The sequence below is a fragment of the Drosophila miranda genome (genome assembly GCF_003369915.1).
Source record: "Drosophila miranda strain MSH22 chromosome Y unlocalized genomic scaffold, D.miranda_PacBio2.1 Contig_Y2_pilon, whole genome shotgun sequence".
NCBI classification, from domain to species: Eukaryota; Metazoa; Arthropoda; class Insecta; order Diptera; family Drosophilidae; genus Drosophila; species Drosophila miranda.
Window position 1 is genome coordinate 28,915,627 of NW_022881614.1, and position 12,160 is coordinate 28,927,786.

The window sequence follows — 12,160 nt, forward strand, 5'->3', positions numbered from 1 at the left end:
TCACCACGTTGGATTTAACGAATGGTTTTTTCCATGTGCCTGTAGAAGTCGAGTCCCAAAAATATACGTCTTTTGTGACTCAGAATGGTCAGTTCGAATTTGTATATGTACCATTTGGAATTTCAAATTCTCCAGAATTCTCTGTTTACCAGATTTATAATGGCTGTGTTGAGAGATTTGGTAAAGAATAATGAAGCAGCAGTCTATATGGATGACGTTATTATTTGTAGTCAAGATATAGAAGAGGGTTTGTTAAAGTTAGGAAAGTACTGAAGATAGCGGAAATGAATGGGCCCCGTTTAAATTGGAGAAAGTGTCAGCTGTTACGACAAAAGGTTAATTTTCTGGGGTATATAATAGAAAAGAATACGATAAGACCAAGTGATGAGAAGACGAGGGCAGTCGAAAAGTTCCCAGTGCCAGTTGATAAAAAAGCAGTGCAGCGTTTCATAGGATTGACTTCTTATTTCCGAAAGTTTATTGAGGGTTATGCTGTTATTGCAAAACCATTGACAGATCTGCTGCGAAAGGATGTTAAATTTGAATTTAAGGAGATACATCAGGTTGCGTTTGAACAACTTAAGGTAGCATTGATTAGTAGAACTGTTTTAGAAATGTACAACCCGAAGTTGGAGACAGAAATCCATACTGATGCATCAAAATGGGGGTATGGAGCCGTGTTACTGCAAAAGAGTTTGGAAGACAGCCAATTCCATCCAGTTCAATATAATAGCTCGGCGGTCGGCCATGTAGGTCAGGGTGCAGATGGACTGGAGGAGAGCGGCACTGAAGTCGCGCGGCCGCAGGGGCGAGCACCACCAGATGGCCAGGGCTATATAGAAGACGAACAGAATTATCGAAAGCCAAACGTTGTCCTGAAGAGCCTCTCGCATGTACTGTTCCGTTGGGGACTGATTGAGGAAATGCACCATGAGGCAGCAGTCGTTGATGCCAATGGGGTAGCTGTAGCTGACCACGTACCTTCCTAGCATTTCGGTGAATGAGTGTATTAGCGTCTCGTATACGCCCTGAGCCACCAGATCTAGGAGATTCGTTAGGTTCAGATAGTTCGTGGACACGTTTGTGTCCAGTATCGTGGCGTTCACAATCTCGAGGAATCCCAGAAACAAGTTGCCGCTTGTACCGTGAACAAAGTTATTCTCGTAGCTATTGGTGGGACGGTCGGACTTGAAGGCACGTGGGAGGTCGTAGAGGATGGGGGTCCTGACCACATAGCCCTTCATATTCTTGCTATGTTTCTTAAAAAAGTCCTCGGCTCGCCACGAGTCTGTCTTGTTTACCACTGACGGTGTGGGGTAGGGATCCAGCAAGAACACATTATTCTTGATGGTAATCAGCACTGTGTTGATAAACTGCTTGCTCCACATCCAGTCGTAGAGACCTTTGACCTCGTTTGAGAGCAGTGTAAAGGCGTCGAAGCTCACCTCGAAGTCGCGGGTATGAAGTATGAAGATGGTCTTGAGCCAGCGTACTCCCCGCTGGCTTTGCGCTGCCAGTTCCATAATGGGATCGTCACGTTCCGTTGTATAGACCATGACCAGTGAGGGAGTGCTGATAAACTGCACCATCGGTATGACTGCATTGTGTTCACGGGTTATGATCAAATCCGGTGCTAGGGGAAAGGTCGTCCAGAAGTCGTAAAAGAAGTCCTGGGAGTTCTTGTTCTTGAGATCCAGTCTCTCCGATATGTAGAAAATAAAATTCTTGAAGTGGTACAATTGGGTGATCTCGAACACAATTGGAGTTTCTGTTGGACTACCGTGAATGTCAGTAATGGCTACCAAACTGTTCAGGAGCGGCAAAGGGAGATTATTAGTCATAACTTGTATCTTTTCAAGCAAAACAGGTAAATAGTCGTTTGTGTTTTCGATAGGAAATGTATATCTATGCCTCATTTCCGGTCCCGCGTAAACTGGCTTCGCTCCTGGCTTTAAATCAGCCCTATCATCTCTTTGTACATATCCATTAACTCATAGAACCCCAAAGCAGTTTTATCTCAAGTGCAAATCGGGCATATTTGCCATTTAGCGGTTTATGCCACAAGGGCTATATAATTGGACAAATCGGTTTGAGTCAGGCGATTGGGAAACCTGTGACAGCGGCACGGCGTTTTGTTCTGCCCAAATGCATGTAGGCCAGAACACCCAAGTCGAGGTCGACACGACTGAAATCGGCATAACTGCAGCTTAAATTTGACCTGTCTATAAAACTTTCTCGTCGCTGCAGCACACTGAAAGAAATGGAATGCACGCTATGCTAACTCAAATTCTATAGAGTACATGCCCATAGGCTTACAACTTAATTAAATTTTTGCTATTCCGATAAATACGTATGTGTATAATGGTATCTGTATCTGTATTTACCTTCTTTTTTTTCTGTAAGCCACTTATATGCAAGCAAGCCGACACGCACTAGCAGGAGCGGCCTTTGTGCAGGACTCTACAAATAAATGGTTTCTTTTTGCCTGAATCGCTGCAAAACGATGCTGACCCGCTGCCTTGTTGCAATGATCATTAATTTTAATTGCCGCAAAACTCCATAATTGACGCAAATGCCACGAGCCGGCAGCTTTCGCACGAAAGCTTATCGAGCCTTGTCTTGGCTTTTAAGGCCACACATGCCTGCCTGGCTAATGCAATTAGGTACGCAAACACGGAGCACCCACCCACCCACACGAGCACTCGCTTTTAACACATACACAGAAACACAGGAACAAAGATACAAAGTCATCGCCAATGCTTGCGGCTTAAAATATTTATGATTGATGCAGCCAAAGGTTCATCCTCTTAGTCGTCCTTTATGCCTTATTGACAGCATCATTTTCGCTCCTTTGTTTGCCGAATGATTTGTCAAAATATAATTTAAGGCTTACGTAATGCCGCCGTTGTTTCGGATGAACATTGTGCCGCATGGAATTCTCGTGAGGCTCTGAATGCGTGGGAACAGGACCAGCTGTCCGACACCTGGAGCTACACTTAGGTCGGAGCTCCGAAGAACAGAGTGAGTACAGGGCCTGGCACTTTAAAACTCACGAGCCAAGCCGCATTGTTTTACTCTTGATATAATTTTTTGTTTGTGAAATTCTTTCTTCCTTAATGTTTTTGCCAAAAGCTTTCAAATACATTAGGCATATTGTTGAGCCTAACTCCTCTTACACCTCTTACACTCTTACGCCGCTTGGATGAGGTTAATACATGTTTAATCTTTAATGATATTTCGTTTTTATACAAAAATTGTCCGTAATAATTCAATATAAAGCTATAAATCACCTATGCTTTTGTATCCGCATTCGGGCAATTAGTTTTTAGTCTATTTCCCAAAATGCAATTATCATTAACCATCACTATCAATGCAAATAAAGACCAATTAATTGATAAAGAATTCATATATGAATCTCTACGTGACAATTGCGTTCTGATGCCAGTCAAGTCGACACAATCTGAAATGAAGTTATAAATATTTTGCCACCCGCCAGCGCTCTCCGACTTTGGGACTAAGTCTGTTTCGTGTTTTCGTTGTCTGTCAAGGATTTTTATGTACATGTAAGGATATCGACTTGTGCATGAGAGTGGGGATGGGATGTGTTTTTCGCCATTTCTAAGCGGAAGCGAAATACGCGAGAGTAGTGGAAAGCCCTCGAGTTGTTTCCCTGCCGTTGCTCATGTCAAGTGCCAGCTGCTGTCGTGCCCCATGCCCACGCCAACGCCCACGTCCACGCCCATGCCCCATCCGACAATGGGGATGCACTTTCGACACTTAGTACTGCCCCCATGGTTGGTTACTTCCCGAGGGCCGTGCCCGTGCCAGGTCCCAAATCTGCCCACCACCGCCCTTCGGCCAGCAGGTGTGTTTGACTGCCATTGCAGCATGTGTCGAAGCGTGTGCAGGTTGTGTCTGCATCTGTGTCTGTGTGCCGAGCAACTAACTGTTAATGCTGAAAAATGTATTTTCTAATTTACCCTCCCCTCCTCACCCCACCCGTTACCCGTCTTGTTGTCCGTGCTGCTCTCCGTTCCTTTGTCTGTCCGCCCCTGCAGTTTTCGGCAGCGACCACGGCCGAGAGAGCAGGTGCAGGCAATGGCAATGGGCCCTGGCCGGCCATGTTAATGAAAAGTAATTATTTTTGTGCCTAAACTCCCGTTTACTGATGGAGGAGCCAAGGAGCAGCTAGACCGCCAACTTTGGCCATGGGAATCACAATTTCGTCGAAGGAGCTCAGAGGAGCCAGCCCCATTCAGAAAATGTGATCCGCCACAGAGGAAAATGCAATTTGCACATTAATATCTCAACTTTAGCTAATTTTCAATATTCAACTTACGAGCTGCCGGTGCGCCGAGAGCTGTCAGCTGGGCGGACCTCCGAAAAAAGGCAATTTCTGTACTCTTCGATGCATACTTTAATGGGCTTCTGGAAAGGTGAAACGGTGAAAGGTGAAAGATAACGAGAAGGAAAGAAGAGCAAAGGAAAGCTGATTTACCAGCAAGGGAATACTTTGTGTTGCAAAAGTGGGAAAACTCATAGTGAAATACCGTACCACAGGCACGTAAGTAATCACGTTACGTATACGTAATATTTCGAAAGTGCTCAATGCAGGAAGTAAACGCGAAAACTTCTATATTACGTTTAAAAATTATTTGTAGATAATTAAATTCTTTGCCACTCGTTGATGAAAGGATGTGACGCTTCAATATTTCTCGTACGCTTCTTGTTATGAAAGGATATGGCAGGTTTCCTCCAGTTAACTTCGTTTCAGGTAGCATTCTCTCGGCAGTAGTTCATACTAGTGAGTTGTTTCACTCTCAATTAAGGGCGAACATGTTTATTAACTAAATTAAATGAAAAATAGTTAAGGCATTGCAGCATCCATCCAAAGTTTACCCACTTAGACGGCAGCATGGCTTTTTGGCAGCTGCTGGGGATTTCTTTCTTTCTCTGTATAATTTAGCCATTTTATGCAGCGAAAACCAGAGGAGACCAAGACACAAAAAAACCTCACTTTGCTTTCACGCCTTTTCGCTTGCTTTGGCCTTTTGCCTCATTATCTCTCCCCCTAATCTCTCTCTCTTTCTGTCTCTCGCTGGGCCAAGCAACAATTGCTGGCTCCGTGCACGGGCACGGTCCAGACGGGAGTCGTTTGCTGAATGAGTCAAACTGGATGAACTTCTTGGCTGGTCCTCATGGCTGGGCACCAGCTACAGTGTGCGAGCAATAATAATGTTTGCAATTAAACTAATGAAGACATTCGCTGCCCGCTGATCAGTAACCAAAGTTTCGGAGAAGTCAATTAGTTTCTCGCGGTCTGTCCAGAGTGCAAGTTGGAAAGACCACGTAATGCACAGATTTGTGCAATTTCCGAGCTTCTAGGATATTGTCTGTGCAATCTGTGTCTGGTAAGTGCCATACTTTGACACTGAACAATATTAATTGAGTATTTTTTGTTACGCTTGTTGTTCTGACACTCGAAATAGAACAGCATTTGTTTGCAGCGTAAAAAGAGCATGCAATCGAGGGGCCTGAGTAGTCGTAGATAAAGGGACGCCTGTTTGCCTATACCATTTATTAAGGGTGGCCTCTGTAACGACAGTGGCCCCCTCGCAATTGCATGTTTGCTCGTGGGTCTGTGGATTTGAAATGTGGCATAACAGGACAGTTTGAAAGGGGCAAATGAAACCGCTTCCACCGCAGACTGTCACCGGGAAACAACCAGCGCGGCGGGGCGGGTCGGGACGGGACGGAACCGAACCGAACCACCCGGCATGACAAAGTTTTTGCCGCACTCGGCAGCAGTTACGGATCCACGCGGATCCTGAATCGGAGATAAACTGGGGAGGGGACTCTCTAGAGAGTGCAGTCGTCGGGATAATGGCTGGAAACTACGAGTGAATGTATGTAGGAAACGAAGGAAAGAGAGAGACACGAAGCGGTCGTGTTTTCGTCGTGTCGTCGGGATAGAGTAGTAATCGGCTCTGAGAGAGCCGATAGCAAGAGAGAGAGATCAGTCAGTTGTCAGTTCAGCCACGCATCAGACGTACACGCATATAATTAGTCACAAACATACTTGTAAAACTTGGAGCTGTTATAATTTTAAGTCCAACATACTTATCAAATAAATGTTACTCTTTGCCATCAAGCAACTTAAACTTCTACAAATTGGGGGCTCGTCCGGGAGAAATGTTTAACAGGTATTGGAGATAGTCAAGTTGTAACTTTTGGTAGCTTTTCGATACCAGTGAAAATCGATGAGATTGAAATGGAGGTAGAATTTCATGTCATTCCAGACGAGGATATTGGTTTTGAAGCCATTTTAGGAAGGACTATTCTGGATCATGTTGACATGCAAGTTTCTAAGACAGGAACAAGATTTGTTCGTAGAGTTTGTGGCGAGGATAAAGATAAGAAACTTTATCAGGTAGCATCGTCCTCATGCGTGGAATTGTTTAATGAATATAAAGGCATTTGCATGTCAAGTATTAACGAAGTTGAGAAGGAGTTTTCAATTGATGTTGGTCATCTCAGTGAAGCACATGCTAGAGAGGTTAGGGGTATGGTAGGAAAGTACCAACCTCAGAGAAATGTAGATGCACCGATAAAAATGAAAATTGTATTAGTGGATGAGATACCAGTTTTCCAGCATCCGAGACGATTACCGTTGTGTGAACAGGAAATCGTGGACAAGCAAGTGGAAGAGTGGCTGGCTCAGAAGATTATAAAGCCAAGTACATCGGAGTATGCATCACCAGTAGTGTTGGTACCCAAAAAGAACGGTAGCAAGAGACTATGCTGTGATTACCGAAAGCTGAATGAGAAAATAGTTCGCGATAACTTTCCAATGTCACATATGGATACAGTGTTGGAGAAACTGCAGGGTGCAAAGTATTTCACCACGTTGGATTTAACGAATGGTTTTTTCCATGTGCCTGTAGAAGTCGAGTCCCAAAAATATACGTCTTTTGTGACTCAGAATGGTCAGTTCGAATTTGTATATGTACCATTTGGAATTTCAAATTCTCCAGAATTCTCTGTTTACCAGATTTATAATGGCTGTGTTGAGAGATTTGGTAAAGAATAATGAAGCAGCAGTCTATATGGATGACGTTATTATTTGTAGTCAAGATATAGAAGAGGGTTTGTTAAAGTTAGGAAAGTACTGAAGATAGCGGAAATGAATGGGCCCCGTTTAAATTGGAGAAAGTGTCAGCTGTTACGACAAAAGGTTAATTTTCTGGGGTATATAATAGAAAAGAATACGATAAGACCAAGTGATGAGAAGACGAGGGCAGTCGAAAAGTTCCCAGTGCCAGTTGATAAAAAAGCAGTGCAGCGTTTCATAGGATTAACTTCTTATTTCCGAAAGTTTATTGAGGGTTATGCTGTTATTGCAAAACCATTGACAGATTTGCTGCGAAAGGATGTTAAATTTGAAATTAAGGAGATACATCAGGTTGCGTTTGAACAACTAAAGGAAGCATTGATTAGTAGACCTGTTTTAGAAATGTACAACCCGAAGTTGGAGACAGAAATCCATACTGATGCATCAAAATGGGGGTATGGAGCCGTGTTACAGCAAAAGAGTTTGGAAGATAGCCAATTCCATCCAGTTCAATATATGAGCCGTAGGACTAAGCCATGTGAAGAGAAATATCCTGCTTATGACCTTGAGGTTCTGGCAATTATCGAAGCTTTAGCGAAATGGCGTGTATACGTTTTGGGTATAAAGTTCAAAATTGTCACAAATTGTAATGCATTTACAATGACGATCAAAAAGAAAGACGTTCCTTTGAGAGTAGCACGTTGGGCCATGTACCTACAAGATTTTAATTATGTTATAGAACATCGCTCAGGAACGAAGATGAGGCACGTTGACGCGTTGAGTCGTGTATCTTGTTTTATGGTGACCGAAAGTATAGCTCATCGTTTGAAAGAAGCTCAGCTAACCGACGATTGGGTTAAGGCTGTTAAAAGTATTGTGGAGGACAAGGAATATGAGGATTATTATATTCAGAATCAGATTTTGTTTAAGGATCCGGATAAGGAGCTTATCGTAGTACCAGCTCAGTTGGAAAATGAGATTATATCAATAGCACATAAGCAAGGACATTTTTCAGTTAAAAAGACACAAGATATCATTGAAAAGTCGTATTATATTCCGAAGTTAAAAGACAAAGTATGGCGCGTAATAAATAGTTGTGTCGAGTGTATCATTGTCAATGAAAAGACAGGAAAACGTGAGGGTTATTTGCAACCAATAGACAAGGGTGATAGGCCGTTACAAACGTATCACATTGATCACGTTGGACCAATGGAAATGACTAAAAAACAGTACAATTATATACTGGTTGTCGTTGATGGATTTTCTAAGTTTGTTTGGTTATATTCTACTCGTAGTACAGGCGTTGAAGAGGTCGTTAAGTGTTTGGAAATTCAGGGGACTAGTTTTGGTAATCCGAACAGAATAGTGACGGATAGGGGTGCAGCGTTTATGTCCAATTTGTTTCGTGAATATTGTGAGAGGGAGAAAATACAGCATTTAATGATTGCCACAGGCGTTCCACGTGGGAATGGTCAAGTCGAAAGGATGCACAAGATAGTGGTACATATGTTGTCGAAATTGTGTCAGGGTAATTCCGGTAGTTGGTATAAGCATCTAGGAAAAGTACAGCAAATGATCAACCGGGTTTAAGCCGCGAAGTACCAAGGTAACACCTTTCAAGATATTGACTGGGCTAGACATGCGTATAGGAATGCATCCAAAAATAAAAGAAATATTGGAAGAATCACTTATCGAAGAGTTGTACAAGGACCGCGAAAAAATTAGAAAGGAAGTAGTTGAAAACATTGCATGGTTACAGCAGGAAAACAAGAAGAGTTTTGACTTAAAAAGGAAACTAGATAGACAGTATGAGGTTAATGAGCTAGTAGCTATCAAGCGTACTCAGTATGGTACTGGATTAAAGCTAAAAGGAAAGTATCTAGGGCCGTATAAGGTGGTTAGGGTAAAGAATCATGGAAGGTACGAAGTCGAGAAGATTGGGGATACTGAGGGTTCCTATAAGACCTCTACAGTTTCAGAATATATGAAACCTTGGCTAGACCCATCCGAGGCGAATGGTCCGTCAGGACAGCCGAATGTAGGAAACGAAGGAAAGAGAGAGACACGAAGCGGTCGTGTTTTCGTCGTTTCGTCGGGATAGAGCAGTAATCGGCTCTGAGAGAGCCGATAGCAAGAGAGAGAGATCAGTCAGTTGTCAGTTCAGCCACGCATCAGACTTACACGCATATAATTAGTCACAAACATACTTGTAAAACTTGGAGCTGTTATAATTTAAAGTCCAACATACTTATCAAATAAATGTTACTCGTTGCCATCAAGCAACTTAAACTACTACATGTATACGGAATGAAATTACCCATTTTCCAGAACCAACATAAATGAAAAGTTCGAGTTTTTAATTTAATTTAATATTGTATTTTATTTATTTTTGTCGCACTAGGGCTTCTGGCTGCTTTTACAATATTTGTCTGCATAAAGTTTCATAACACTTCATTCTCTGTCTATTTTTATTGTAGTAGGATCTGCAGTACAGTACCTTTTTCTGAGTTTGTAAATTCCGCCTCTGCCGTTAGCAACTGCACATTGAAATACATTCAGAAATTGATTTAGTTGCCTTTGTTTTCGGGTTGTATGCTTGTTCTTTTAGAGCTATCACTGCGCCTTGGCTTCTGTTATAATTATCGTATTGTTTATTTTATTAAAAGATAAATAAAATCTCTTTTTAAAGCAAAAGTAGTATAACTAAATAATTTCTTTATAATTAAAATTATACGCCAACAGTTAAAATGGTTTCGCCTTTAAAGTATCCGTTTACATTAACACCCATTTATTATTCGTTAAGCATTTATAATAATTACAATCTTTGGCTAGTTTGACACTTAAAGCGGAAAACTTAACAAAATTTTGTTGGTTTAATTGCCGTTTTATGTATTAGATTACATGATCTTCATAGACACTTACTGCTAAGTACAATAATTATTATTAATTCTTTTAATTCGTAACTTGCTCCTCTTTCTTTGCTGTTACTTTTACTGTTACTGTTACTGTTTCTATTTCTGTTACTTTAACCGCTGTTTACTGTTCAATTTTGCTACTAATAAAATATATTTTATATGCTATTCAATTTACTGTTACTGTTTACTCGTATTGTTACACTCTAAGTATGTTTCTGATGGGGCGAGCCTCCGCCACAGAAGGTGCACCGCGGCACCGAGGCAGGCCGAGGCCCAGGCACAGGCCTTCAGCCGCTCAATATTCCCTTCAAAATACAATCGAGTGGAGATCGGACTCCCTTACCGTATTTACTTTTACATTAAGTTAATTTTAACATGGTGGTATTCTGCAGTCAGCGTTTAGAAGAGATTCTCTCATAGTGATGGCATTCATTGGTAGATAATATAGTACGTGTTGCATACAACATGTACGAGTATATCTGTTTGGAAAGGGATTTGTATAATTGGTTTGCGTCTTGCTGGAAGAGCAGCTGGTGGGTAGTTTTTTTAAATAATACGAGTAGGTGTGCAGGCAGGGATTGAGTCCAGAAGCGTTCTACGGAAATCGAGACAGTTCGAGATGGGAACAATTTTGACATTCAATAGCTGTGGATGCAAACGTACTCAGTAACAATCGTATCTGCCCGATTTGAAATGGATTGGCAACTGCTGTTGCTGTTATATTAATGTTTGCTCCGATTTTAAATATGTACTTTGTGAATTTGGCTTTATACTTGACCAGGTCGCACCACAATTTACAATTCGACTACTTATAATTGTTGCTCAGTGTCCACTCTGTTCACACTTGGTTAGCTATCCATTATTATTTATTATTTAACCGGAATACGATAAAAGTACACGCGTCGTACGGCGTACGGAGTACGTAAGTGTGGCTTAGGACTATCCTACATACTTAGTTGTATCTTGAAGTACATGTCTGATGTACGGAAATACAGGATGAGAAATGAATAAATCACTTGGCAAAGCGAATTGAGCAAATTACTAAATTTCCACGCACCATGTGGACCCATTTCAATCTATCCGTTTATACATTTGTTTTTTTTTGTATTTATGCGTTTCACTTATACGCATACCTAGGTAATGTGTGTGAATTTCTTCTGTGGGAGTTTTTTTTTTTTACAAATTTTTTTTTACAAATTTTTTTTTACTAATCGCTATTTTTCTCACTGCAAAGCATTTATAAAAAAACAAAATAAACTATACAAAGCAAATTAACCTCCAAAGCTGGTTAACATCATATGCTGACACTTTTGGGTGATCCTTTAATTTAAGGATTACAAACGATTTTCAACAATATTAATTTATAATTTGTGGTCGTTTACGTCATTATTTACATTTGGTTTTGTTCCCAACAAAGCTTCAAGCGAGTGTTTGTCCTTTAAGTTTGCAAGGACTCACTCGCATATCAAGGCTATATGTTAAATTTCGTGTGTGTTGTGTGGTTGCCTAACAAAATAATAGCGAACAAATCACAAAATCACCAAATCTCAACAATCTTAATGTCGCAACTTATATTTTGGTCCCATTGCTTTCATTTCGAGTGTTTCCGATAAGCCTTTCCCTCAAGGGCTTTCCTCAAGTTAATTTACGTGTCTGTAATGATTAGAAGTTAATAAACTCTTGGAATTGAGATCTAGAAATGCGTTGTATGAAGCGACAGAAAGGATATGACAGAGCCGCTGCTTACCTAACCAAATGATGGACCAGAGAAAACACGAATAGAACTACGCGCTGTAGACAAATGGAATTCTACCCGGTGCCTAGACGAATCAAGCCAACACTTTTGTGGATGTGCAATTTATTTATTTTAACTGTTTCATTTGGGGACACATTGGGGGACAAACAGTTTGGCATTTGTCATGGCTGCCCGAGCTACAGCCACAGCCATCAATCAATGGCCACACAATGGACATGTGAAGTGCAATTTAACGCCAACTACAAGACAACAAAAAATAACTGAAATAATATTAATCCTGGCAGATAAATAAAGAAACAGCTGCATTTGTCCTGTGGTATTGTCGTCCGTTGCGGTCTCTGGCGAAACAGAATAAATGGAGCATAGGTAAATACACGC

General features: G+C 41.3%; 1 protein-coding gene across 1 annotated transcript; it reads right to left on the reverse strand.

The window, feature by feature from the left end:
* Positions 1-740: 740 nt before the first annotated feature.
* LOC117193930 lies at positions 741-2,922 on the reverse strand (the record flags this gene model as incomplete). Its single annotated transcript, XM_033398594.1, has 2 exons — positions 2,894-2,922; positions 741-1,806 (listed from the first exon to the last, which is right to left on the reverse strand). Coding segments are annotated over exons 1-2 (1,095 nt in total), but the record flags the coding sequence as incomplete, so codon positions are not given.
* Positions 2,923-12,160: the final 9,238 nt, after the last annotated feature.